The 25,340-nt window shown below is 42.8% G+C and overlaps 2 protein-coding genes and 1 pseudogene across 3 annotated transcripts in view; 2 read left to right on the top strand and 1 right to left on the bottom strand.

The window, feature by feature from the left end:
* Positions 1-1,691: 1,691 nt before the first annotated feature.
* Positions 1,692-25,340, bottom strand: part of LOC139762444 (uncharacterized) — a 31,767-nt gene continuing 8,118 nt past the window's right edge. Inside the window, exons 1-2 of one of the 2 annotated variants that reach the window (XM_071687337.1) lie at positions 3,585-3,646; positions 1,692-2,652 (exon numbers count right to left, since the gene is read on the bottom strand). In XM_071687337.1, the coding sequence (XP_071543438.1) occupies positions 1,876-2,652; positions 3,585-3,596 (789 nt within the window). In that variant the 5' untranslated portion in view covers positions 3,597-3,646 and the 3' untranslated portion in view covers positions 1,692-1,875. Of the gene's footprint in view, positions 2,653-3,584; positions 3,647-25,340 lie in introns of those variants that run through there. The other variant, XM_071687338.1, reaches the window with a different exon arrangement.
* On the top strand, positions 11,823-14,798 carry LOC139762440 (uncharacterized). The gene is made up of 2 exons (XM_071687333.1): positions 11,823-12,025; positions 13,790-14,798. Exons 1-2 carry the CDS (start codon positions 12,014-12,016, stop codon positions 14,606-14,608), a joined length of 831 nt encoding a protein of 276 aa, XP_071543434.1. The 5' UTR covers positions 11,823-12,013; the 3' UTR covers positions 14,609-14,798.
* Positions 15,761-18,646, top strand: LOC139762439 (uncharacterized; annotated as a pseudogene).

Below are 25,340 nucleotides of genomic sequence, written 5' to 3'. Positions count from 1 at the left end.
GTTCCGCTCAGCAGAGGTGGTTTAACCACTCAGGGTTGCTGGAGGGTCTCGGTTGGATCATGTCTATCCCTGGGTTAACAGAGTGACAGCAGATCTTCGCGGAGATACAGACCTTCTGGGCTCAAAGAGCCAATATATTTGTACGTGTGGCGTCATGTCGCGTGTCAGTCGTCGCTTGAGTAGTGTCAGGGTGTTATGATATGACCATGCGACCTGCAGTGTGGGAGGTATTTGTAGATCATGTAGGGAGGGACTAATGACGGTTTGAGAAGGAGGTGCACCTTAGAGAGCTCCACTTCTTTCAAACTGACAATTTACTCTTGATTTACGTGCTTATCATTTGTTTATGGAAGAATAATTCTCTCTCTCTCTCTCTCTCTCTCTCTCTCTCTCTCTGGGAAAAAGACAAGACCGAGTAGACTGTTTGCATTTGGACTACCAGAGAGCATTTGGGAACCTGACTACGAAGCTGGAAACACCTTGAAGATACGAGGGAAATAGTCATTCGTTTGGTAGAAGATGAGCTTAGTGGAAGAAGGAACAGCGAACGTATGTCAATAGAGCCTTAACGATATGGTTGGGATCACCAGTGGATTGTCGCAGAATTCTACTGCTTTGGAACCATTTTCTTTTTTCTTCTACGTCTATAAATACTTGCCAGAAGTTACGGACTTCGACCTGAATATAAATGAAGATGAAGGAAAGGTTATTAAGGAGATGTAAAGCGAAGAGAACTACGTCAATTTACAATGGGAACCTAGACAGACTCGAACACCAACTAAGTCTAGGGTACCATTCAGAAAATCCACATAACCCATGAAAACACTTCTACCTTAAAATAGCAACATTCCTATTCCCAAACAACACAGAGACATACGCATGAGACATTAGGTAGTTACGACGCAGCTACAACCCCTAAACAGAAGAAGTCTGGAAAGAAACCTCCCCTTAGAAACTGCTCACCCATCCCTCACACCCACACACATTCAAAAACCATCTGAATAAAGACCTTGAAAAGTTCACTTACAAGTGTCTTTAACATGATATTAAACTCCCACATAAACAACTTTAACCCAAATGCAGTCCAAGTACTCACAAATATCCTCATCTGCTTTATCTACACAACAAAATCCCAATTATCTGAAACTTTCCAACATACTACCCAACCCAGAACCATCCAAGTTCCATAACTCCTCCCCCTCTCATCTTTTCGTCCTTTATTACTACTGTCATGAGTATTCAAAGTGTTCGAAAACTGATCCACAACAGAATCAAGTCCACACAGGCACTCCACCACTACACTGCCCACACACGGACCTCCCAAAACACATTTTGGATATGACCTCAACCAACCAGAACCTTACTTTCCCAATTTTGGCAACAGGTGTCAACAGAACAAATGTTTTCCAACGCACAGGTGTTTGCAGTGAAGTTTATGCAGTTCCATCACTTAGTAATGGAAGGAAAGACGTCCACATAATCTTCGATTCCATTTTTCATTACGACATATACCTTAATACGTCCCCTTATGAGAAGAATCGTAAATGTTGGATCAAGATCCAGGAGAATGGATATCTATGAGTGTGGTTTACTATGTGCCTTCAAAGGAACTTGTTCTTCTTGAGTCAAGATTAGTCATACAAAAGTATACGAGTATTCTAGCATTTTGGAAGTATGTGGAATAAAAGATATTTTGAACTTCTCATATTTGTTTACTGAAAAATATAATCTTATTAGTAGAATAAATATTACAATAATCAGAAGCGGAAAGTCTGGTAGATAGAGGAAGGGAGTTGAATGGGATAAGTGAAAATCTTTGATGTGCAGTCAAGGCTGGAGGGCAGCAGGCAGTGTGGCTGATGTTGGCAGGATCATTTAAGGTGCAGAGTATAGAGAGGACGGGGTGGTGACGCCGTACGAACCACCGCCTCCGCCAATGCCGATGCCGATGCCGACACCATCGTCAAAATCAGCACCAATGCCTCCTCCAATGCCGATGCCAGCTCCAACGCCAAGGCCACCACTGCCGATAATCTGACCGCCACCTTGAGCGGCGGCGCTGAGGGCATCCTGGAGTTTCTCACCCGTGGGAAGAGTTGGGTTCTCGCCATCTCTGTAGGAGACGAAGAACACTTCTGGAGTCTCTTGTTCTCCTTCTGGCACGTGGATGACCTCCTGATCCACTTGTGGTCGCCTGTGGAGGAAGTAGACGGTGTTGGCCTGCTGGGGTGGTGGCACGACAATGGGTTTATGGTCCACGACAGCTTCGGGGGCGTGAACGAATATAACATTATGTTTCACTTCTGGCAGAGGAACGTGCGGTGGTGGACCCACGATCGGCGCCGTTGGTGGGGCATTGTACACGAAGAAGTTTCGGGTGACGTGAGGTGTGACGCAGCTGCCGTCCACGTGAAGGACCTGGCCTGGACCGCAACTTCCCCCAGAGAAACCAGAGGCTCCCGTGACGAACCCTGGTCCACCAGAGACAAAACCAGAACCCCCAGCGGCAAACCCGGAGCTGCCCGCGAGTACTCCAGGGCCGCCGGAGACTAATCCAGATCCACCTAAGGTAAGTCTTGGACCTGAGGGTGTTGGAAGGCTGTAGGTCTGGAGCGTGTCAGCCGCCACGGCCGCGATCAAGGAGACGAGAATCTGAAACACAAGAAGTCACTAAGTTACATTTAGAAAGTATAGACATGACAAAATATGGGCTGCCACGGAAGACAAGAGGAACTGATAAAGTTTAGCAATATTAATGTTATTGGGTTATCATATGAAGAGCTGCTTTATCCTTGGTTGAGGCACAGCTGCATTCGCTCTCGATCCATTTCACTGTTCGGCAAGTTGTTGTGTCCGGATCCTTCAGACAGAGTTATTGAGAACAGAAACTTTGACTTCGGGCTCTTGTCTCAGTGACGCTCTTGGTGCACGAGTGTGAGAGGAACGCTGATGTTGAGGAACAAAGAACTGACGTTGGCAGTTTCCTGATACTACGGCCTTTAACACCATACATCATTTAGGCATTTCTAGCGCTGCTACAACAACCTGTACCACTCATCCACTGCCATCCTTCACCGAAACACATAAACCTTTCAACCATGACTCGTGTTACCGTAACACAAGGAAGATATCACCCATGTTTTGTGTTCCCACACCATCACTAGCCTTTCTCATGCTATACAGGTATTCCCACAACATCACGAGATGAAAGCCATTGATTCTTTTCCTGTAGCGCGACATGTACTAAACAGAACATTCACATCACACAGGACCGTGCAGAATGTTGCCAGTATAGGAGGGATGAGGCCTGTGGTAACGGTGTCGTCATAATGGTTTTCTCTGAGAATATTTGGCTCCCTGGCAGTATATAAAGTTCTTATCGTTCTTCCCCGAACGACAGGATGGGTCAACAAAGTGGGACTGGCCCGTGCCAAACACTGCATCACTCAAGAGTTGTGCTCGCACACCAGCATCACACTCTACAGCCTAGTTGGTCACTGTCGAGGGCTGGCTAATATTGTGGTTAAGTTCAGCACTACACTAATACAGATGAGACACACAAGAGAGGTGTTTGCAGGACTCACCAGGAGCTTCATGGTGGAGTGTGATATGGAAGTGAAGCTGGGAGTCCTTATATATAGTGCCGCTCTCCCTGGATCCAGCTAACCTTGGAACCAGTTTTCCATAGCACCGACCCAGTTTGCGACTCCGTACTCCACCTTTCTAGCTACCTTTTCTGTTTTTGCGCGCGGGGTCGCGGGGCCGCGTACCGCCGCAGATCAATGCCTCTAAGACATCGAAGTCTGGGAGCAAGTGAAGGTGGAATCATGTTCATGAGAGTGTATGACAGAAAGAATTAATGATGCCCTGATGATGTATATCTCCCTCAAGTACGTACAAATAGTTTATTACAAATTACTTGAGTTGATTACACACACACACACACACACACACACACACATATGTTGCTCCTATTAATGAGATGTGAAGCCTGACCATCTTTGGATATGAGATGGACGGTTCTGTGAACAAGCGCCAACGGACGCTCTTCAGGAATTGAGAAAGTCCTAGGAGTTAAAGGATATGGATGGTCCTGAAAGCTTGAATTCACGGACGGTTCTAAAGAACTTGAGGTAGAGGAGGTTTTTGAGAACTTGAGGTGATGGAGGTTTTTGAGAACTTGATGTAAAGGAGGTTTTTGAGAACTTGAGGTAAAGGAGGTTTTTGAGAACTTGAGGTAAAGGAGGTTTTTGAGAACTTGAGGTAAAGGAGGTTTTTGAGAACTTGAGGTAAAGAAGGTTTTTGAGAACTTGAGGTAAAGGAGGTTTTTGAAAACTTGAGGTAAAGGAGGTTTTTGAGAACGAGAGGAAGAGGATAGATTTTGAGAACGATAAAAAAGCGAATCTATCAAACGCTTGAACGAACGAAGAATTCCAAAAGTTTTTTGAAACGGATGGTTTTAAGAAAGATAGCCAACGGACAGTTCTGACAACCAGAGTATTCGAGTTTTCCTTCCAGACCTTAGCTGCCAGAGAGATCTGAAAACCTGCGGTGATGGACGAAGTCTACGAACCTGAGCTAACGGACTGCCTAAGAAATCTGAGCTAAATCGAGTTTTCTGAGACCTTAAGTTAACTAAGATATCTGTGAACTTAAGCCAACGGATTATTATTGTGAAGCACAAACGGACAATTTGTGGGGATTTTGGTCATTCGTACACCCTCGAGAACCTGAACGAGCAAGGAGTATCTTAGATCCTGAGCTAACGAAACAGTTTTGTGAATCTGAACCAACAGACAGTGGTAGCAGAACTTAAGGTAACGGAGATTTCCGAGCTAAAGCACGGTTTCTGAAAACTTCAAGTAAAGGAAAGGTTCCAAAGAATTATAGTTGACTATTTAGAGAACTTAAAAAGCTCACGGACGTTTTTATGAGACTCAGATTTTACCGAAGGCTTCCTGAGAAGCTCAGCTAAAGGACAGAGCCTAAGACCATTTGATAATGAACAGTTCTGAGAACTTGGTCTAGCAGGTTATCCTCATCTGTTTGGTATTCTAAAAAATTTCAAGCGTTCACTGTTAATCATGGCCAGGTAATTTTCCATTATTAAAGAAGATAAAGAGTTCACACTTAAGGTGAAGCCATTTCTTTCACAGTTGCATATGGTTCCTTGCGTGTGCTATGTGTTCACTGTTACTGAAGGCAGAATCATATGTTCAGTGTTAGTGAAGGTAGGGTATTATTCTCACGGTTAAACCAGGTGAAGGCAATGTGTTCACTGTTGCTAGAGGCTGGGTTATCACAGTTAAAAACTGAGTCCAGTTACTAAGCACTGGAACGATGCGAGAGTCATGGAAAAACTAGGAGTGAGAGACGACAGGTCAAGGAGGCTGAAGCCGTCTTGAACGTCGGATCCACCTGGAGGGAGCGCTGCCCAAGGAGGTCATTCTTGTGGGTGACTCACGACGCCGCCCCTGGTACCATCCCTAAAGGTGACTGAATTTCTTCGGAGATTGTCGTAATCTATGTGGTAAAGGAGGGAGGAGATCCTTTCATGGGCGGAGGACGTTGGCAAGTTTCGGGAGTAATGCACGGTCAGGCAGACGTCGAGTCAAGGTGAGTGGTGGGTGCCACTGGGATCTGCGTAGTCTGGTTGAGACACTCAGCTACCTGAGTTAACATGTAGCTTCGATGTGTCCAATAAGTAAACCCGAAGTAGACCTTACCTTCTCGGGGCTCTGGAAATTTATCATACGGGACAGTCCTGTGTCTTTCTTTGTGTGGCTTCTTGAAAAAACATCGGTGGGTTTGGTTGGACCTATGGAAAGCAGTTTTCGGCATGAATAATGGTTATCAGTGACCTGTAGTGGTCTTTGTGTGACTCAGTCTGTCCGAGAGTTTAGAAGAATGACTCTCAATTCTCGTGGGATTTGTTTTTATCTAGAGGCAACACAGGTTTGCACAGCGACCTTGCGGCGGAGGTTTTTGTAGCGCGGGTTTTTCTTTCGCGTCTGCAGGTAACAGTGACTTGGGTTGTGGCCTTGAACGGGAGGTACTGTGGCGAAAGGTTTGAAAGCACCGTTGGTCTGAGACGGCAGGTGGCAATCAGTGCGCGGGCTATGCTTTGTTCCAAGAGGTATCAGTGTTTGGTCTCCAAGCGCGGGGGAAGGAAGGTAGTTCCACCAGCTCGTCGCTGGGCTTCTGGGAGCGGGTGTACCATCGAAGATTCATCTTTTAGTTCTCCTTCTATCTGTGATAGTAATGGTATCTAGATATTTACTGCGGTCCCAACGGAAATATGAGCGTGGTTTTTCTTTATGTACCAGTTTAGCTAAGGCAACTGGTTGCGAGAGAAGCTTCCGAAGTGCTGCGCTTCTGTTTATCAATCTCTGAGAGCAGTTGTGATATGTCCCAAAGAGAATGATGACTCTATTGGTAATTACGAATTCACATATTGCCTCCAGTTACCAAAGGTTGTATGTGTGGCTTAGACGATGAACTACCTATAGAACAGACTTTGGGGTAGAGTAATTATCTTCAAATCCAGACTCTTTGAAATCCATGTCATTCCAAAATCTGGATTTATTCACTAACGTACCAAGTGTCTAGACGAAAGCATTAAGACAATTGGTTGACACTTGTAAGCAAGTAAAATTCCCGCGATTCTTTAGCGGGTATTACCGTATGCATTCCATCAGTACGTACAGGTCCTGCATGGATGATAGTTTTAAGGGCACCAAAATTGGAGATTGAAGGCAGATTTAGTTAAACCTTGTTGATACGCTTGAACCACCGGGGCTAGAGAGTGTATTTACACAACTGATCAGCGAAATACGACCTGCTGTGCGTAGATATCTTCAGGTCAAAATAAAGTGCTCTCTGGTTGAGGTAATATCTTTTCGATGATCTTTTTTTCTCCCCATAAATCAATCATTAGTACACACAAAAAAAATGTGCACTACAGATATTACATTCAAATCGGAATTATTTCCCAATCCTTCCAATCTTTTACACCCGTTAACCCGGGTTTGGAAATTATCTCTGTATTTCTGTTGGTTGAAGGTAAATGATGATGGCTAAACCATTTTCTGTGAAAGACTCCCGGTGTTACCAAGGATATTTCTGATGGCTCTTGCAGCCCAAAGACTGCGCTGCTTCCAGTAGCAGGGGAAATGGAGACTCTTTTAATGTGAGAAGTTCTTTGACGAGACTATACTCCCAATGATACAGCCTCAACAAAGGTGACTTTCCTCTACTTGAGCGTGAGGAGTCCGGTAACACCAGTCTCATGAGTATGATATTTGAGACAATTGTGATTTTTTTCTTATAATATCAAAGGCAATTTCTTTTCGTAGGACAGAGGTGTAACCAGTGACTGCTCTCCACTGTAGTAACGACCGATGCGTCAATCTGATACAATAGTTACAGAGAAAGCAAGTCAGTTTAGGTTTACAACATCAGGGGAGCAGTGAAGAGGTGGAGCAGTTAAGTAATACGATTGTGAATAACTACTAACAACGTAGTTGTAATGGTTGTCACTTGTGTTGTCATGGTTGTCACTCGTGTTGTAATGGTTGTCACTTGTGTTGTCATGGTTGTCACTCGTGTTGTAATGGTTGTCACTTGTGTTGTCATGGTTGTTAGTTGTGTTGTCATGGTTGTCACTCGTGTTGTAATGGTTGTCAGTTGTGTTGTAATGGTTGTCACTTGTGTTGTAATGGTTGTCAGTTGTGTTGTCATGGTTGTTAGTTGTGTTGTCATGGTTGTCACTCGTGTTGTAATGGTTGTCAGTTGTGTTGTAATGGTTGTCACTTGTGTTGTCATGGTTGTCACTCGTGTTGTAATGGTCGTCACTTGTGTTGTCATGGTTGTCACTTGTGTTGTCATGGTTGTCACTCGTGTTATAATGGTTGTCAGTTGTGTTACTTGTGGCAGTGTTGGTCAGCCGTGGTTCCGCTGGGAGTGGGCACAGTAATTTAACTCATACTGGCGGTCTAATGTGGGCAATAGTGAGTGCACATTGCAGCGTCGATGTGTTGGAGATTGTGTTGGTTTATCATATAGATGTGGGTGACTTCAGTGGTTTATGATGTCACTGTTGGTGACGTGGTAGATTCATGATGTAATGGTGAAGATATTGATGGTTAGTGATAGTGATGCTGGTGAGTTTTGAAAGTTTTGTAATGTGATTATAAGTGGCATTGATGGTGATATTGACGGTTTATAAGTGTAAATGTTGGAGACATTGATGGTTTATGATATGATTGTTGGAGTTATATTTATGGTTTATAATATCATTGTTGGAGACATTGATGGTTTATGATATGAATGGTGGAAACAATGATGTTTTGTAATACAAATGTTGGAGACATTGATGATTTATGATATAGCTGTTGGAGACATTGATGGTTTATGACATAATTGTTGGAGACATTGATGGTTTATGATATGATTGTTGGAGTTATATTTATGGTTTATAATATCATTGTTGGAGACATTGATGGTTTATGATATGAATGGTGGAAACAATGATGTTTTGTAATACAAATGTTGGAGACATTGATGATTTATGATATAGCTGTTGGAGACATTGATGGTTTATGATATAACTGTTGGAGACTTTAATGGTTTATGATATAACTGTTGGAGACTTTGATGGTTTATGATATAACTGTTGGAGACATTGATGGTTTATGATATAACTGTTGGAGACTTTAATGGTTTATGATATAACTGTTGGAGACTTTGATGGTTTATGGTATGAATATGGATGACATTGATGATTTATAACACAACTGTTGGATGTAAAGTTGGTTTACAATGCAGATCTTGAAGACAGTGATCGTCTGTAGGTTTAATGCTCAAGACAGCCATACTTCTTGATATAACATCTCTCAAAATAAAGCTAATTTTATTGAGAATTAACCAGTATTCTTTATTGCCATCTTGAACATGACAGTAGTTTCTACTTGTCGCACTTAAAACAAATGAACTATTGTTTATGTTTTTTCGTACAGAGGGGGAAGCGGCAATCTTGACCAGTAACTATAAAAAGACGAAAATGTCTCGTCGTGAGGTTGGGCAAGTAAGTGGAGGGTGACCAGTTTTATAAGAGAGTGAAAGGAAATTTGCTGATTCCGTGGCTGATGGATTTCGAAGTAATTGATGTTCGTCTCCCCAGAGTTTAAAGAGGTTAAGGAACCGGTGAGAATGAGAGCGGTGGTGGACTTGAGGACAAATCAGCTATTGGAGTAGTTAGGGACAATAGTGGAGATGTTGGAGTAATGAGGGACAGCCGTGGAGATGTTGGGGGTAATGAGGGAGAGCCGTGGGGATGTTGGGGTAATTAAACACAACTATGGACATGTTGGGGTTAATGAGGGACAGACTTGGAGATGTTGGAGTAGTTAGGGACGACTGTGGAGATGTTCGGGTAATGAGGAACAGCCGAGGAGATGTTGGGGTAATGAGGGACAGACGTGCAGTTGCTGGAGTAGTTAGGGACGACTGTGGAGATGTTGGGGGTAATGAAAGACAGACGTGGAGATGTTGGAGTAGTTAGGGACGACTGTGGAGATGTTGGGGGTAATGAGGGACAGCCGTGGAGATGTTGGGGTAATGAGGGAGAGCCGTGGACATGTTGGGGTAATGAGAGACAGACGTGGAGATGCTGGAGTAGTTAGGGACAGCTGTGGAGATGTTGGGGGTAATGAGGGACAGACTTGCAGATGTTGGAGTAGTTAGGGACGACTGTGGAGATGTTGAGGGTAATGAGTGACAGCCTTGCAGATGTTGGGGGTAAAGAGGAACAACCATGCAGATATTGAAGGCTAGGTCTAAAAAGAAAGAAAATGAAAATGAGAAACTAGAACCACATGTAACTTTACAGAGCACAGCTGAACAAATAAGAAATAAAACACATAAATCAGGAAGAAAAGAAGGGAGGGGAAAAGAAAAAAATATCAAACACGTTTTAAAATGACACCACACTAAATTCTAATTTATATACCGTTGTGATATTCCCCCCAGCTACGTAAAGAACAAAGGCCGATCCCTCTATTTGTACTGAGTCTTACACGGACGACGTTGTTGTACTATCAAAACCTGTCATTATTGTTCTCCTTAGGTCTAAGACGGTAAACCTGCAGCCTGGCAGATGCTACAATGGCATCTGTAGCACCTAGCACGCCAGGTAAACGACCAGCGTACCCAGTGAAGTCTGGGGATAGTTGTATGTTTAGGTACGAGACGATGGCGCAAGACAGGTTGCACCACAACGACCAAGGGGAGAGCGGGGGAGAGAAAGATCAGAGGATGTGTTTATCTGTAGTTATATAGAACCACAGAGTCTTGGTGTCTCGACTTTGGCCACATAATCTGTCGCTTGGGGTAAAGCCTCATCCTCAGCTCTTAACAAAAATTGTTAGACTTGCCCCTGTGATCATTGTAATGATAATAATGATTATAATAATAATAATAATAATATTGATAATAATAATAAAAATGATAATAATAATGATAATAATAATAATGATGATAATAATATATATAAGAGAGAGAGAGAGAGAGAGAGAGAGAGAGAGAGAGAGAGAGAGAGAGAGAGAGAGAGAGAGAGAGAGAGAGAGAGAGAGAGAGAGAGAGAAAGATTAGTTTAGTTTTTTCATGACTCACATTTTTCCCAGTGCTTAAGCAACACCAGACTTACTCCTTGTTAGTGACTCTCTTGAGTAACAGTGAACATATAATCTTATCTTTAGGAACAGTGAACATATTACTCTATCGTTAGTAACCGTGAACACATCAGTGACAATATACACGTTACCCTGCTATCAGTAACAATGAACACGTTACCCTGCCTTCAGTAACGATAAAGACGTTACCCTGCCTTCAGTAACGATAAAGACGTTACCCTGCTTTCAGTAACAATGAACACGTTACCCTGCCTTCAGTAACGATAAACACGTTACCCTGCCTTCAGTAACAATAAACACGTTACCCTGCCTTCAGTAACAATATCCAGTCTTCAGTAACAGTGCATGTATTACCCTGCCTTCAGCAACAGTGAATGTATTACCCTACCTTCAGTAACAGTGAATGCATTGACCCACTTTCAGTAACAGTGAACGGGATTCCGTGCAAGGATTTAATGTAACTGTGAAAAAAGATATGCCTCACCTTACGTGTGTTTTTAATATATTGATTTCTTTTTCGTGTGTTGCGGAGAGAGTTTTGCATCTGTGTTGCCCCGTCTTTTAACCTTATATATTTGTACCATGTGTTTACACACGCACACACACACACACACACACACTAACCTGAGCCATGTATCCATTGATCAACCAATCCCTGGAGGAGGATGAACACCTTGGATTGGCTGTGAGCCAATAGCCGCGACCTAGAGTCAAACCCAATGCTGATTTGAGTCTCGGTGACGCCCATGTTGATCTGTGGTTAGTGGCACTAAACATTACGTCACTGAGGCCTGTGCAGAATTACTGTTTGTTTGTTACTGGGAGAGAGAGAGAGAGAGAGAGAGAGAGAGAGAGAGAGAGAGAGAGAGAGAGAGAGAGAGAGAGAGAGAGAGAGAGAAGCTATCACCCGTGCACCACGCCTCTTAAATTTGTATATATTTACTACGTCTTAATTCCTCTGTGTGTGTGTATGTGTGTGTGTGTGTGTGTGTGTGTGTTGCAGTTACCTGTGCATATGCTCTGAGCTATTGTACCATCGCTTGTGATCCATCCCCTAAGCTGACCTTTCGGTAACATACACTCTTCCATATTCATATATTCTCCCTAGTCACAATTTCAGGGAGCTTTGGCTTCGCACACGGGGGGGAGGTCCGCTTTTATATGCAGCTCTGTGACCCCAGAGGAATGCTGGAAAGCTGGAGTACAAGGCTGGTGAGCTGCGGGCCGTGCTACAGATATCAATTCTCAAGGTTAAATGGGCCCAGTGAGAGCGGCGCTGTATATAAAGGACTCCCGCCTTGGCTTCCCAGTCGCACTCCACCATGAAGCTCCTGGTGAGTTCTGCAAACACCTCTCTTGTGTGTCTCATCTGTATTAGTGTAGTGCTGAACTTAACCACAATATTAGCCAGCCCTCGACAGTGACCAACTAGGCTATAGAGTGTGATGCTGGTGTGCGAGCACAACTCTTGAGTGATGCAGTGTTTGGCACGGGCCAGTCCCACTTTGTTGGCCCATCCTGTCGTTCGGGGAAGAACGAGAAGAACTTTGTACTATACGTTTGTGCCAGACAAATATTCTTGGAGAGGAGCGTTACGACGACACAGGCCATACAAGTAACCCGTCTAGTTAAATGTGCAACTGTCTTCGTTTCATCGTTACAACAGGCCACATCCTCCTATACTGGCAACATTCTGCACGGTCCTGTGTGATGTGAATGTTCTGTTTAATACATGTCGCGCTACAGAATAACTATCAATGGCTTTCATCTTATGATGCTGGGGAATACTTGGAACGCGTGAGAGTTTTATGGTGTTGTGGGAGAACCAGTGATGGGTGACCTAATATTTGTGTTGTGGGGGCACCGGTAATGGGTGAGAGGTTTGTGTCGTCGTTGGAACACCAGTGATGGGCGAGAGGTTTGTGGTGTTTGACGAACACCTGTAGTGAGTAAGAGCTCTGGCGTTTCGTGAAGGTTGGCAATGGATGATGGGTATCGGTCCTTATGTTGATAATAACCTCTGATGGATCCACTGTGTGAAGGGGAGGAGGAGCCTTATGGATCTCATCACTATACCATCAGCAAGTAATTCACAAAACCTCCACGAACAAAGACTGCCACTTGCACTGTTTATTGGTCTATGATATGAGAGTTGCCAGATATATATACACGCTGATTACCTTTCTTTATTCCTCTTTCGCTCATATTGCCTGGCACACGTCACCTGAAATCACTTTATGGGCTAAAACTGTTGGTTCAATATAGTTTTGCTGATTTCCCTCCAATGCCTGAATATCAATACATATGCAGATCATGTTGCATTTTCAAATAACGATATGTGACATATCTGGCTGGGTGGACGGTGCTGTTGGTGTGTTGTGAAACGCAAACTATCATTTCCCTCTTGGCTGGTTACTGTGTGTTGTGGGTTGATGATACAGAATGGGATCTGGAAGGAATCTATTTCTCATAGCTTCTGCAATAGCTTTCCAATTTTCGAATGACGTTCTATTCCAGCCGTGTGCAAGGAAACTCACCCAAAGGTCATTATAGACATAAACTGCTTTGGCACACAACATGTATTTGTTCTTTACATCCTGAGTGAGAAATAAACCAAAATCTGGCCATGGTGAAGGGAGGAACACCTGACCACACACCCTCGATAGAGCTGTCTAGACCAGAACCAGTCACGTAGAGCAGCATCACAACACCAGGCAGGCAGGTGTGGAGACCTGAGCACTTTGGTCCTTCACGTTAGCTTTCCTCACACACACTCCCGCAACAAGAGGATCACTTGAGAGACATTAGTTTTCCGTCAGAGTTGCTGCTGAAAGTACCTCACGTTTGTGCGACGTCTCGAAACACAGTCTAATGACGAGATGGATCAAGGGCGATGTTGATGTCCCCTTTAGACATCATCTCAAAAGATAAAACAACTCTTCATGAAATAACTCATCAACAACTGTATCGGTTAAGAATTGTCCTTCCTCCTTTACATTGCCTCTTGTAACCAGCAGCAGTCTATATTCCAGGAGCCAATTTGTTGCATGAAATGTCTGAATTTCCCGAAAGTAACTTATCAACGTTTTATGTTGCAGATACTCGTCTCCTTGATCGCTGCCGTCGCAGCTGACACACTCGGCGGCTACAGCCATCCAACACCCTCCGGTCCAGGACTTTCCTTCGGCGGTTCCGGGTTTGATTCAGATGAATCTGGTTTTGTATCGGGTGGATCCGGGTTCGCCGCGGGTGGATCTGGATTCCCCGCGGGTGGCTCTGGGTTCACCGCAGGTGGCTCCGGGTTCGCCGCAGGTGGCTCCCGATTTTCCTCCAGCGGCTCTGGCTTTAGCTCAGGCGGCTCTGGCTTCTCTGGAGGCGGCTGTGCTCCAGGCCAGGTCCGTCATGTGGATGGCAACTGCGTCACTCCTCAGGTCACTCGCAATCTGTTCGTCTACAGAGCCCCTCCATCCTCACCCATTGTAGGTCCACGACCACCAGTTCCTCCACCAAGAGTGGAACATAATGTTATCTTCGTTCACGCCCCATCGGCTGCCGTAAACCAGAAACCCATTGTCGTGCCACCACCTCAGACGACGAACACCGTCTACGTCCTCCAAAAGCGACCACAAGTTGAGCAGGAGGTCATCCACGTACCAGAGGGAGAACAAGAGACTCCAGAGGTGTTCTTCGTCTCGTATAAAGAAGGCGACAACCCGACTCTTCCCACCGGCGAGAAACTCCAGGACGCCCTCAGCGTCGCCTCTCAAGGAGGAGGACAGGTCATCGGCGGGGGTGGCGTTGGAGGTGGCATCAGCATTGGCGGTGGTGGTGTCGGTGGTGGCGTTGGCGTCGGTATCGGCGGAGGCGGTGGTTCATACGGAGTCACCACCCCATCCCCGGTCTACAGTGCACCCTAGATGATCCTACCAGCATCACCCGCATTGTCTGCTGCTGGCCTCCAGCCTTGACCTGCACGACTTGCAGTTTCACTCGTTCCCCCTTACTCGTTTACCTCCTTTTGCCAGACTTCCCACCCTAGATATACTGTAATATTTATTCTAGCAGTAAAATTATGTACCTAATCAATAATATGACGAGTTCAAATCATTTGTATTCTTATCATTTTCAAAGTACTTTAGTGTCCTCTTACTTGTATATGAATTACCTACGTGAAAAAAAAAAAAGATATTTGAATATACACAATGAACCACACTTAAGGACCTACTGAATCTTGAGCCAGTTATGTATTCAGTCCAGGTGACGCTCTCAAGATCGCTTAACCTTCTTCCTCGCAGGATGATGTGACAGTCATGGGAGAGAAAAAATAACTCTACGATGACTCCCGCAACTTGCAAATGCTTTATCACCTTCTTCAAGTGTCTCATTGTGACTCCCTCATGTGACTTGCGTAACATGAAACAAATTCAGTAACAGTGAACACTTTCCCATCAAACGAGAATGTATGTTAAAGGAGATAGATTTATGAGATACATTTCCTCACCTTTAGTATAAACACATTAACTTCGACAAGAGTGAGCAGTTACTTTACCACGATTACTTGAACTTAAGTAATAGTAACACACATTACCTCATGTTCTCACGAACTGTCTGTAAACTCACGTCTTTAGTCGTTCTTCTTTCACTCAAGTTCCCGGAAACAGCCCGTAAGTTCTCAGAGCATTCCATTAGGCTGTGGTCCCACAAGCTGTGCATGGTGACTGTTCTCAGGACATTCTTTTAGCTCAAAGCTCATACGAAATATCAGCTAGCACAATTCTTAGATGTACCCCACAGCTCGGTTCTTAAACCTGCCATCTTACATTTTACATTTTGCATCTCCTTCTGTCATTAATGTTTTACACCTCCTCTACTTTACTAGACTAGACCCCAGTAACAGACATTAAAAGAATGAGGACATGTTGGAGCGCGCAACCCGCTATATGCAAAATTACTGGAAAGATGAGGTAAAGAGGTACATGGCTGGCGTGTATGCTTTAAAGAACTCGTCCCAAGGTTAGCTGGACCCAGGGAGAGCGGCACTATATATAAGGACTCCCGGCTTCACTTCCATATCACACTCCACCATGAAGCTCCTGGTGAGTCCTGCAAACACCTCTCTTGTGTGTCTCATCTGTATTAGTGTAGTGCTGAACTTAACCACAATATTAGCCAGCCCTCGACAGTGACCAACTAGGCTGTAGAGTGTGATGCTGGTGTGCGAGCACAACTCTTGAGTGATGCAGTGTTTGGCACGAGCCGGTCCCACTTTGTTGACCCATCCTGTCGTTCGGGGAAGAACGATAAGAACTTTATACCATAAGTTTATGCCAGACAAATATTCTCAGAGAAAACCATAATTACGACGACACAGGCCATATCAGTAATCCGTCTAGTTAGATGTGCAACTGTCTTCGTCTCACCGCTATAACAGGCCTCATCCCTCCAATACTACCCACATTCTGCACGGTCCTGTGTGATGTGAATGTTCTATTTCGTATGTGTCGTGCTACAGGAAAACTATGAATGGCTTTCATCTTGTGATGTTGTGAGAATACCTGTAGTATGTGAGAGGTTTGTGGTGCTGAGAGAATACTAGTAATGGTTAAGAGGTAGAGGTTGTGTGGTACTGGTTGTCGTAGAAACACTGACTATATCATAATGAGGCGTGGTATTAAGGGTTATGATGTTGCAAAATTGATGACTGTGTCAACAGCTTTTTTTTGTAACAAAGAAATAATGAAAAAGAATATAATACACACACCTTTCGTTCATGTTGCCATGCTTACGCTAGCTCAAAATCATTAGATCTGTTACATATTGTTAGTTCAACACAAGTCGAGTTCTTGACTTTCGAACTTATGGGCATCTCTCAGTATCGCTAGGCTGGCTACAGTAGATAAGCAGGTGGGGAATACATAGGAGAAACTGGGGGGAAAAAGGGGGAAAAAACAGTTTTCGTAGCATCAATTACGAACTCTCCAACTCACAAATAACGTGCCATTGTAGCCATGTTCAAGTAGAAGGCTCTGCGGAACATATCAGATATAAGCTTAATGGTAAATTGAAGAAAGAAAGAATAATAGATATTTGGTAATTGCAAATTACTTTCCCAATAGAAGGAACAGAGAAGGGGGCCAAGTGAGGATTTTCACTCTAAGGCTCAGTCCTCTCTTCTTCAGGCTAACCTCGCTCACGCGAGAAATGGCGAATACGTATGACAAAAACAAAATTTGGTAATGGTAGGAGGAAGCACCTGGCTACACACTCTCAACCATGCCGTCTACACCACGATTCATCACACAGGGAAGCACCACAATACCAGACTGGTGTGAAAATGCTTTGCTGCTCATTGTTGACATTCTAACACGCCCTCACACCAGTAGGGTCACTGTTACAGTGACCCGCAGTCAATGCTTCTCCTCAAAAATATAACTCGTGAAATATATATATATATATATATATATATATATATATATATATATATATATATATATATATATATATATATCTACCAGCAGAATAGTGAAGTGGGTCAACTATGACATAGAACGTTAACAAGCAGGATACTGAAGTGGGTCAGCTATGACCTAGAGCATGAACGATCAATAGAAATACGTCAACTATGACGTAAAACATAAACGAGCAGGATAGTGAACTGAATCAGCTACGACAACGAAGCGCCTCAACCCGTGTAAGAAACAACTCCTCACAATAAGAACAACCTCCTCACATTTGCAATGCTAATGGACTTACATTCTCCCTTTCCACCCAGCACCTCTCAGTTTACCAGGCATTCCGTATCCTTATGAGCGTCTCTGTTGCATGACATTGCGTACATTGTCCTAACCAGATTCAACCCATCAACTTCTTATGTTGCAGATACTCGTCTCCTTGATCGCGGCCGTCGCGGCCGAAAAACTCACGAGCTACGGCCTTCCAGAACACTCAGGTCGAGGAGTGTCCTCGGGCGGCTCTGGGATCGTCTCTGGTGGTTCTGGTTTCTCTACAGGCGGGTTCGCCACGGGTGGCTCCGGGTTCGCCACGGGTGGATCCGGGTTCGCCACGGGTGGATCCGGGTTCGCTACGGGTGGATCCGGGTTCGCTACGGGTGGATCCGGGTTCGCTACAGGTGGGTCCGGGTTCGCCACGGGTGGATCCGGGTTTGGCTCAGGCGGCTCTGGCTTCTCTGGAGGAGCCTGTGCTCCAGGCCAGGTCCGTCATGTGGACGGCAGCTGCGTCACTCCTCAGGTCACTCGCAACCTGTTCGTCTACAGAGCCCCTCCATCCTCACCCATCGTGGGTCCACGACCGCCAGTTCCTCCACCAAGAGTCGAACATAATGTTATATTCGTTCACACCCCATCGGCTGCACTAGGCCAGAAACCCATTGTCGTGCCACCGCCAAAGCAGACGAACACTGTCTACGTCCTCAACAAGCGACCAGAGGTGGATCAGGAACTTATCCAAGGTGCCAGGAGGAGAACAAGAGACTCCAGAGGTGTTCTTCGTCTCGTATAAAGATGGCGAAAACCCAACACTGCCCACCGGTGAGAAACTCCAAGACGCCCTTAAAGCCGCCTCTCAAGGTGGCGGACAGGTCATCGGCGACAGTGGCGTTGGCGCTGGAACTGGTGTCGGCGTTGGTGGCGTCGGCGTTGGTGGCGTCGGCGTCGGAACTGGTAGTGGCTTTGGCGTCGGCGGTGGTTCATACGGCGTCACCACTCCATCCACTCTCTACGGTGCACCGTAGATGAATTCCTGGCCTCCAACCTTGACTCCGCACGACCAACACTTTCACTCGTCCCTTTCAACCATCTCGTTGCTCTCAGCTTTACTTTCCTTTGAAGAGATACTGTAATATTTATTGTAGCCGTAGGACTATATGTTGGATGAACAATATTACTCTAAAAGTCATCTCGCATTCTATACACTCCCAAAACAATTGAATACTTCTTTCTTTGTGTATCAATAACCTCGACAAAAGGAGAGTACTTCGATGCACACAGCGAACCTCTCCCCCTCAGAGAACCATCCTGCTGGTTCTTATGCCATTATCACGACTCTTCCCACAAAATGAGTACATTCAGCTCACGCTGCGTACTCCTGATTAATCTGTGGTCATGGAAAGCTTACATAAGATTCTCTTAGCATCAAAACCAGCCTCTCTACCACTAACTTATCCTAGATCTTTAACATCACTTTGGACAACTTCGCCTCGAAATAAGGCCTACTTTTACACACACACACACACACACACACACACACACACACACACACACATCCACAGACACAGTCTCTGTATTCATTAACACTGAAGTAATTTCAAGATTTGATATATCATCTTCCAGCATCCATTGTTTCACGAGCTTGAACCAGATCGTATCCATAGAACATATCAGAGCTTGGCAAGACGTCGGGATGGCTGGCTTATCGTACTTCCTGCAGCTACAGTACACAGCAGCCATAGACGTGCTCCCTCGGAGACAGACACGTGTGACCAGGCTCTCCTCTCGTGTAGGAACAATGATAGCCAGCATCATAATATGAACCTCATCTTCTTCTGTCCTCTCTCCTCCTCCTCCCGCGTCAGTGACTGGAGCTACCGATCCCTCAGGCCGGGCTGAGTGTGCACAGAAAAATAAAACCTTCTCGAGTCTCTTCTTTGCAGACACCAATAAATATCTTTGAACCAGGGCGTATGAATCAGCCGGGGAACCTCACGGAAAGGTCTGTGGGGCCTGGTTGTAGATAGTCCACTGTGGTTCCGGTACACTGCACAAACTTGCCAGGGAAAGGATGTGAGCGAGTGAAACCTTTCCTTTGTCTGTTCCTGGCGTTTCCTCGCATCGCAGTGCCCATACAAGGTTCACTGCAATGATATCTCGGACATCTGCTCTTATATGACGTAAAGCAGACTACCATAGTCTGAAAATGAAGATATATATATATCGACCTCTGTGAGGCGAAATATCAATTCCGTTTCTTATTTCAATTCCTTGATTACCTTCCTCTGACATCCCTCTTTCACTCTACAAAACTACTTCCTCTTTTAAAATGACTAAGAGACTTATGCATTGTGCCTTGTTCTTCAAAAATGCCGTCATTGCTTTGTTAAATCTACTGCTAAAAAAAAACAACAGTCGCTGCTTCATTCATCCTAACTTAAAAGTTTTGCTTTCTCTTCAACGGGAAAAACAGAAGCCACAGCAACTGTTAATGTAACCGTGAAATATAGATACTTAAATTGCCTATCAATGAGGAGGAAAACCATTTGAAAAAAAAAAAAAGAAGAAATACATCACAACTGTCTATGCCTTGAACATGTAAACTATATACCACCAGTATTTCCAACATTTAAACTATATACCACCAGTATGTCCAACATTTAAACTATATACCACCAGTATTTCCAACATTTAAACTATATACCACCAGTATTTCCAACATTTAAACTATATACCACCAGTATGTCCAACATTTCAACTATATACCACCAGTATTTCCAACATTTTAACTATATACCACCAGTATTTCCAGCATTTAAACTATATACCACCAGTATGTCCAACATTTCAACTATATACACCAGTATTTCCAACATTTAAACTATATACCACCAGTATTTCCAACATTTAAACTATATACCACCAGTATTTCCAACATTTAAACTATATACCACCAGTATGTCCAACATTTAAACTATATACCACCAGTATTTCCAACATTTAAACTATATACCACCAGTATTTCCAACATTTAAACTATATACCACCAGTATTTCCAACATTTAAACTATATACCACCAGTATTTCCAACATTTAAACTATATACCACCAGTATGTCCAACATTTAAACTATATACCACCAGTATTTCCAACATTTAAACTATATACCACCAGTATGTCCAACATTTAAACTATATACCACCAGTATTTCCAACATTTAAACTATATACCACCAGTATGTCCAACATTTAAACTATATACCACCAGTATGTCCAACATTTAAACTATATACCACCAGTATGTCCAACATTTAAACTATATACCACCAGTATGTCCAACATTTAAACTATATACCACCAGTATTTCCAACATTTAAACTATATACCACCAGTATTTCCAACATTTAAACTATATACCACCAGTATGTCCAACATTTAAACTATATACCACCAGTATTTCCAACATTTAAACTATATACCACCAGTATGTCCAACATTTAAACTATATACCACCAGTATGTCCAACATTTAAACTATATACCACCAGTATTTCCAACATTTAAACTATATACCACCAGTATGTCCAACATTTAAACTATATACCACCAGTATGTCCAACATTTAAACTATATACCACCAGTATGTCCAACATTTAAACTATATACCACCAGTATGTCCAACATTTAAACTATATACCACCAGTATGTCCAACATTTAAACTATATACCACCAGTATGTCCAACATTTAAACTATATACCACCAGTATGTCCAACATTTAAACTATATACCACCAGTATGTCCAACATTTAAACTATATACCACCAGTATTTCCAACATTTAAACTATATACCACCAGTATGTCCAACATTTAAACTATATACCACCAGTATTTCCAACATTTAAACTATATACACCAGTATTTCCAACATTTAAACTATATACCACCAGTATGTCCAACATTTAAACTATATACCACCAGTATGTCCAACATTTAAACTATATACCACCAGTATGTCCAACATTTAAACTATATACCACCAGTATTTCCAACATTTAAACTATATACCACCAGTATTTCCAACATTTAAACTATATACCACCAGTATTTCCAACATTTAAACTATATACCACCAGTATGTCCAACATTTAAACTATATACCACCAGTATGTCCAACATTTAAACTATATACACCAGTATTTCCAACATTTAAACTATATACCACCAGTATGTCCAACATTTAAACTATATACCACCAGTATGTCCAACATTTAAACTATATACCACCAGTATGTCCAACATTTAAACTATATACCACCAGTATGTCCAACATTTAAACTATATACCACCAGTATGTCCAACATTTAAACTATATACACCAGTATTTCCAACATTTAAACTATATACCACCAGTATGTCCAACATTTAAACTATATACCACCAGTATTTCCAACATTTAAACTATATACCACCAGTATGTCCAACATTTAAACTATATACCACCAGTATTTCCAACATTTAAACTATATACCACCAGTATGTCCAACATTTAAACTATATACCACCAGTATGTCCAACATTTAAACTATATACACCAGTATTTCCAACATTTAAACTATATACCACCAGTATTTCCAACATTTAAACTATATACCACCAGTATGTCCAACATTTAAACTATATACCACCAGTATGTCCAACATTTAAACTATATACCACCAGTATGTCCAACATTTAAACTATATACCACCAGTATTTCCAACATTTAAACTATATACACCAGTATTTCCAACATTTAAACTATATACCACCAGTATGTCCAACATTTAAACTATATACCACCAGTATGTCCAACATTTAAACTATATACACCAGTATTTCCAACATTTAAACTATATACCACCAGTATGTCCAACATTTAAACTATATACCACCAGTATTTCCAACATTTAAACTATATACCACCAGTATGTCCAACATTTAAACTATATACCACCAGTATGTCCAACATTTAAACTATATACCACCAGTATTTCCAACATTTAAACTATATACCACCAGTATGTCCAACATTTAAACTATATACCACCAGTATGTCCAACATTTAAACTATATACCACCAGTATGTCCAACATTTAAACTATATACCACCAGTATTTCCAACATTTAAACTATATACACCAGTATTTCCAACATTTAAACTATATACCACCAGTATGTCCAACATTTAAACTATATACCACCAGTATGTCCAACATTTAAACTATATACCACCAGTATGTCCAACATTTAAACTATATACCACCAGTATTTCCAACATTTAAACTATATACCACCAGTATTTCCAACATTTAAACTATATACCACCAGTATTTCCAACATTTAAACTATATACCACCAGTATGTCCAACATTTAAACTATATACACCAGTATTTCCAACATTTAAACTATATACCACCAGTATTTCCAACATTTAAACTATATACCACCAGTATGTCCAACATTTAAACTATATACACCAGTATTTCCAACATTTAAACTATATACCACCAGTATGTCCAACATTTAAACTATATACCACCAGTATGTCCAACATTTAAACTATATACCACCAGTATGTCCAACATTTAAACTATATACCACCAGTATGTCCAACATTTAAACTATATACCACCAGTATTTCCAACATTTAAACTATATACACCAGTATTTCCAACATTTAAACTATATACCACCAGTATTTCCAACATTTAAACTATATACCACCAGTATTTCCAACATTTAAACTATATACCACCAGTATTTCCAACATTTAAACTATATACCACCAGTATGTCCAACATTTAAACTATATACCACCAGTATGTCCAACATTTAAACTATATACCACCAGTATGTCCAACATTTAAACTATATACCACCAGTATGTCCAACATTTAAACTATATACCACCAGTATTTCCAACATTTAAACTATATACCACCAGTATTTCCAACATTTAAACTATACTTACCAAACAGACATCATTCACTAGGGGGGCAAGTATCTCCTGCTCTCCATTGTCTGGTACACAGAACCATGACGCCTCGGAAGCTTATCTCAGAACAAGCTTCGTATCTGATCACGAAAGACAAACACGTCAGTCAAAGCCTTCGATCCTCTCCCCTCCATCTTCCCACGACCTTTCCCATGAAGATAAACCCTCCTCCTGTGCCTGAAACCCCAGACACTGATGCTTTCAAAAGTGCGGGAGTTAACTGGGCCATAGGCACCACCATCATCTCCTTCAGTCATGCCATCTCAGCTCCCAACACATCTGGAAAGCAACTCTCGCCACAATGACTCCCATTCAAGGTTGAGACCCAAGTCAACGATGCCTCCAGAAAGTGGTGAAGACGTGAAAAAAAAAAGCCCCACAAAAACTTCCCCCCTTCAAGGCTGTCTTTTGCAAACCCAATGCTGAGCTTTAGAAAGGAAAGCAAACCCCCACCACAAAGATGGAATGCTACATCTATTCTCTCGCATCGCCTGAGTCACACTGGCTAAAAACCACTGTCATCTTTTTTTTTTTCATAATTGACCCTGCCTATGAATAGTGCTGAAATCACCTTCATGACAAGCGATTAAAATCCACCGAGTTCTTCAACATTTCACACAAGACCGGTCGATTCCTCCATGAGTATCGTTTGAAATAGACATTTCTTTTTCTTTTTCTGCATTCCCGAGAACACTTGAATATATTTCAGCGTCGCCATCCTTACACGTCGACGTTAATATATTAACTAATGCAGCCATCACCGTCCATACAACCACGAGATGTGCCGTACACACTGACACCCAGCGTGACACACCACTCACCATCCTTCACCCAGATCCCGCCTAAGTAGCCACAACACCTTGAGTACAAGGGTCTTCAAGGACGGAGCTAAATCAGTCGCCTCTTGGGATGGTACCAGGGAATTAGGTCACCCACAAGAATGACCTCCTTGGGCAGCGTTCCCTCCGGGTGGATCCGAAGTTCAAGACAGCCTCAGCCTCCTTGACCTGTCGTCTCTCACTCCTAGTTTTTTCCATGACTCTCGCATCGTTCCAGTGCTTGGTCACCGGACTCAATGCCTGACTATGATTACTCTGCCTTGAGTGCCAGTGAAGACTTTAACCTGCCTTCAGTAACAGTGAAACACATTACCCTGCCTTCAGCAACAGTGAAACACATTACCCTGCCTTCAGTAACAGTGAAACACATTACCCTGCCTTCAGTAACAGTGAAACACATTACCCTGCCTTCAGCAACAGTGAAACACATTACCCTGCCTTCAGTAACAGTGAAACACATTACCCTGCCTTCAGCAACAGTGAAACACATTACCCTGCCTTCAGTAACAGTGAAACACATTACCCTGCCTTCAGCAACAGTGAAACACATTACCCTGCCTTCAGTAACAGTGAAACACATTACCCTGCCTTCAGTAACAGTGAAACACATTACCCTGCCTTCAGTAACAGTGAAACACATTACCTGTCTTCACTGATACTGAACACATTAACCTAACCTCCAATCAATGAACATATTTCCATGTAATGAATGTATACAACAGTATGAGCTCTTAAACATCTTTATGAACTTACGAAACATCGACCACTTGACCTTGAACTGTTAGCCTAAGTCTTCGTTAACTGTTCCTAACACCAAGTTACTTGTGACAGTTCTTTCAATAAACATCTCATAATTTGTCCGTGAGAGCAGATTCTCAAAACTACGTTCAAGCTTAAGTTCCAAAGCATTCTCTTCGGTCAAGTTCTCAAGAATTATTTACTAGCTCAGTTCTTAGAACTGTCCTTTCAGCTGACGGTCAGAGAACTGGTCGTATACACAACCTCTCAGAATGGTCCATTAGCCCAAGTGCTAAACCAAGAGACCAAGT

This window comes from Panulirus ornatus, chromosome 43, assembly GCF_036320965.1.
Source record: "Panulirus ornatus isolate Po-2019 chromosome 43, ASM3632096v1, whole genome shotgun sequence".
Taxonomy (NCBI): Eukaryota; Metazoa; Arthropoda; class Malacostraca; order Decapoda; family Palinuridae; genus Panulirus; species Panulirus ornatus.
The sequence above is the reverse complement of the archived record's forward strand: the minus strand, read 5'-3'. Positions and strand labels throughout refer to the sequence as shown.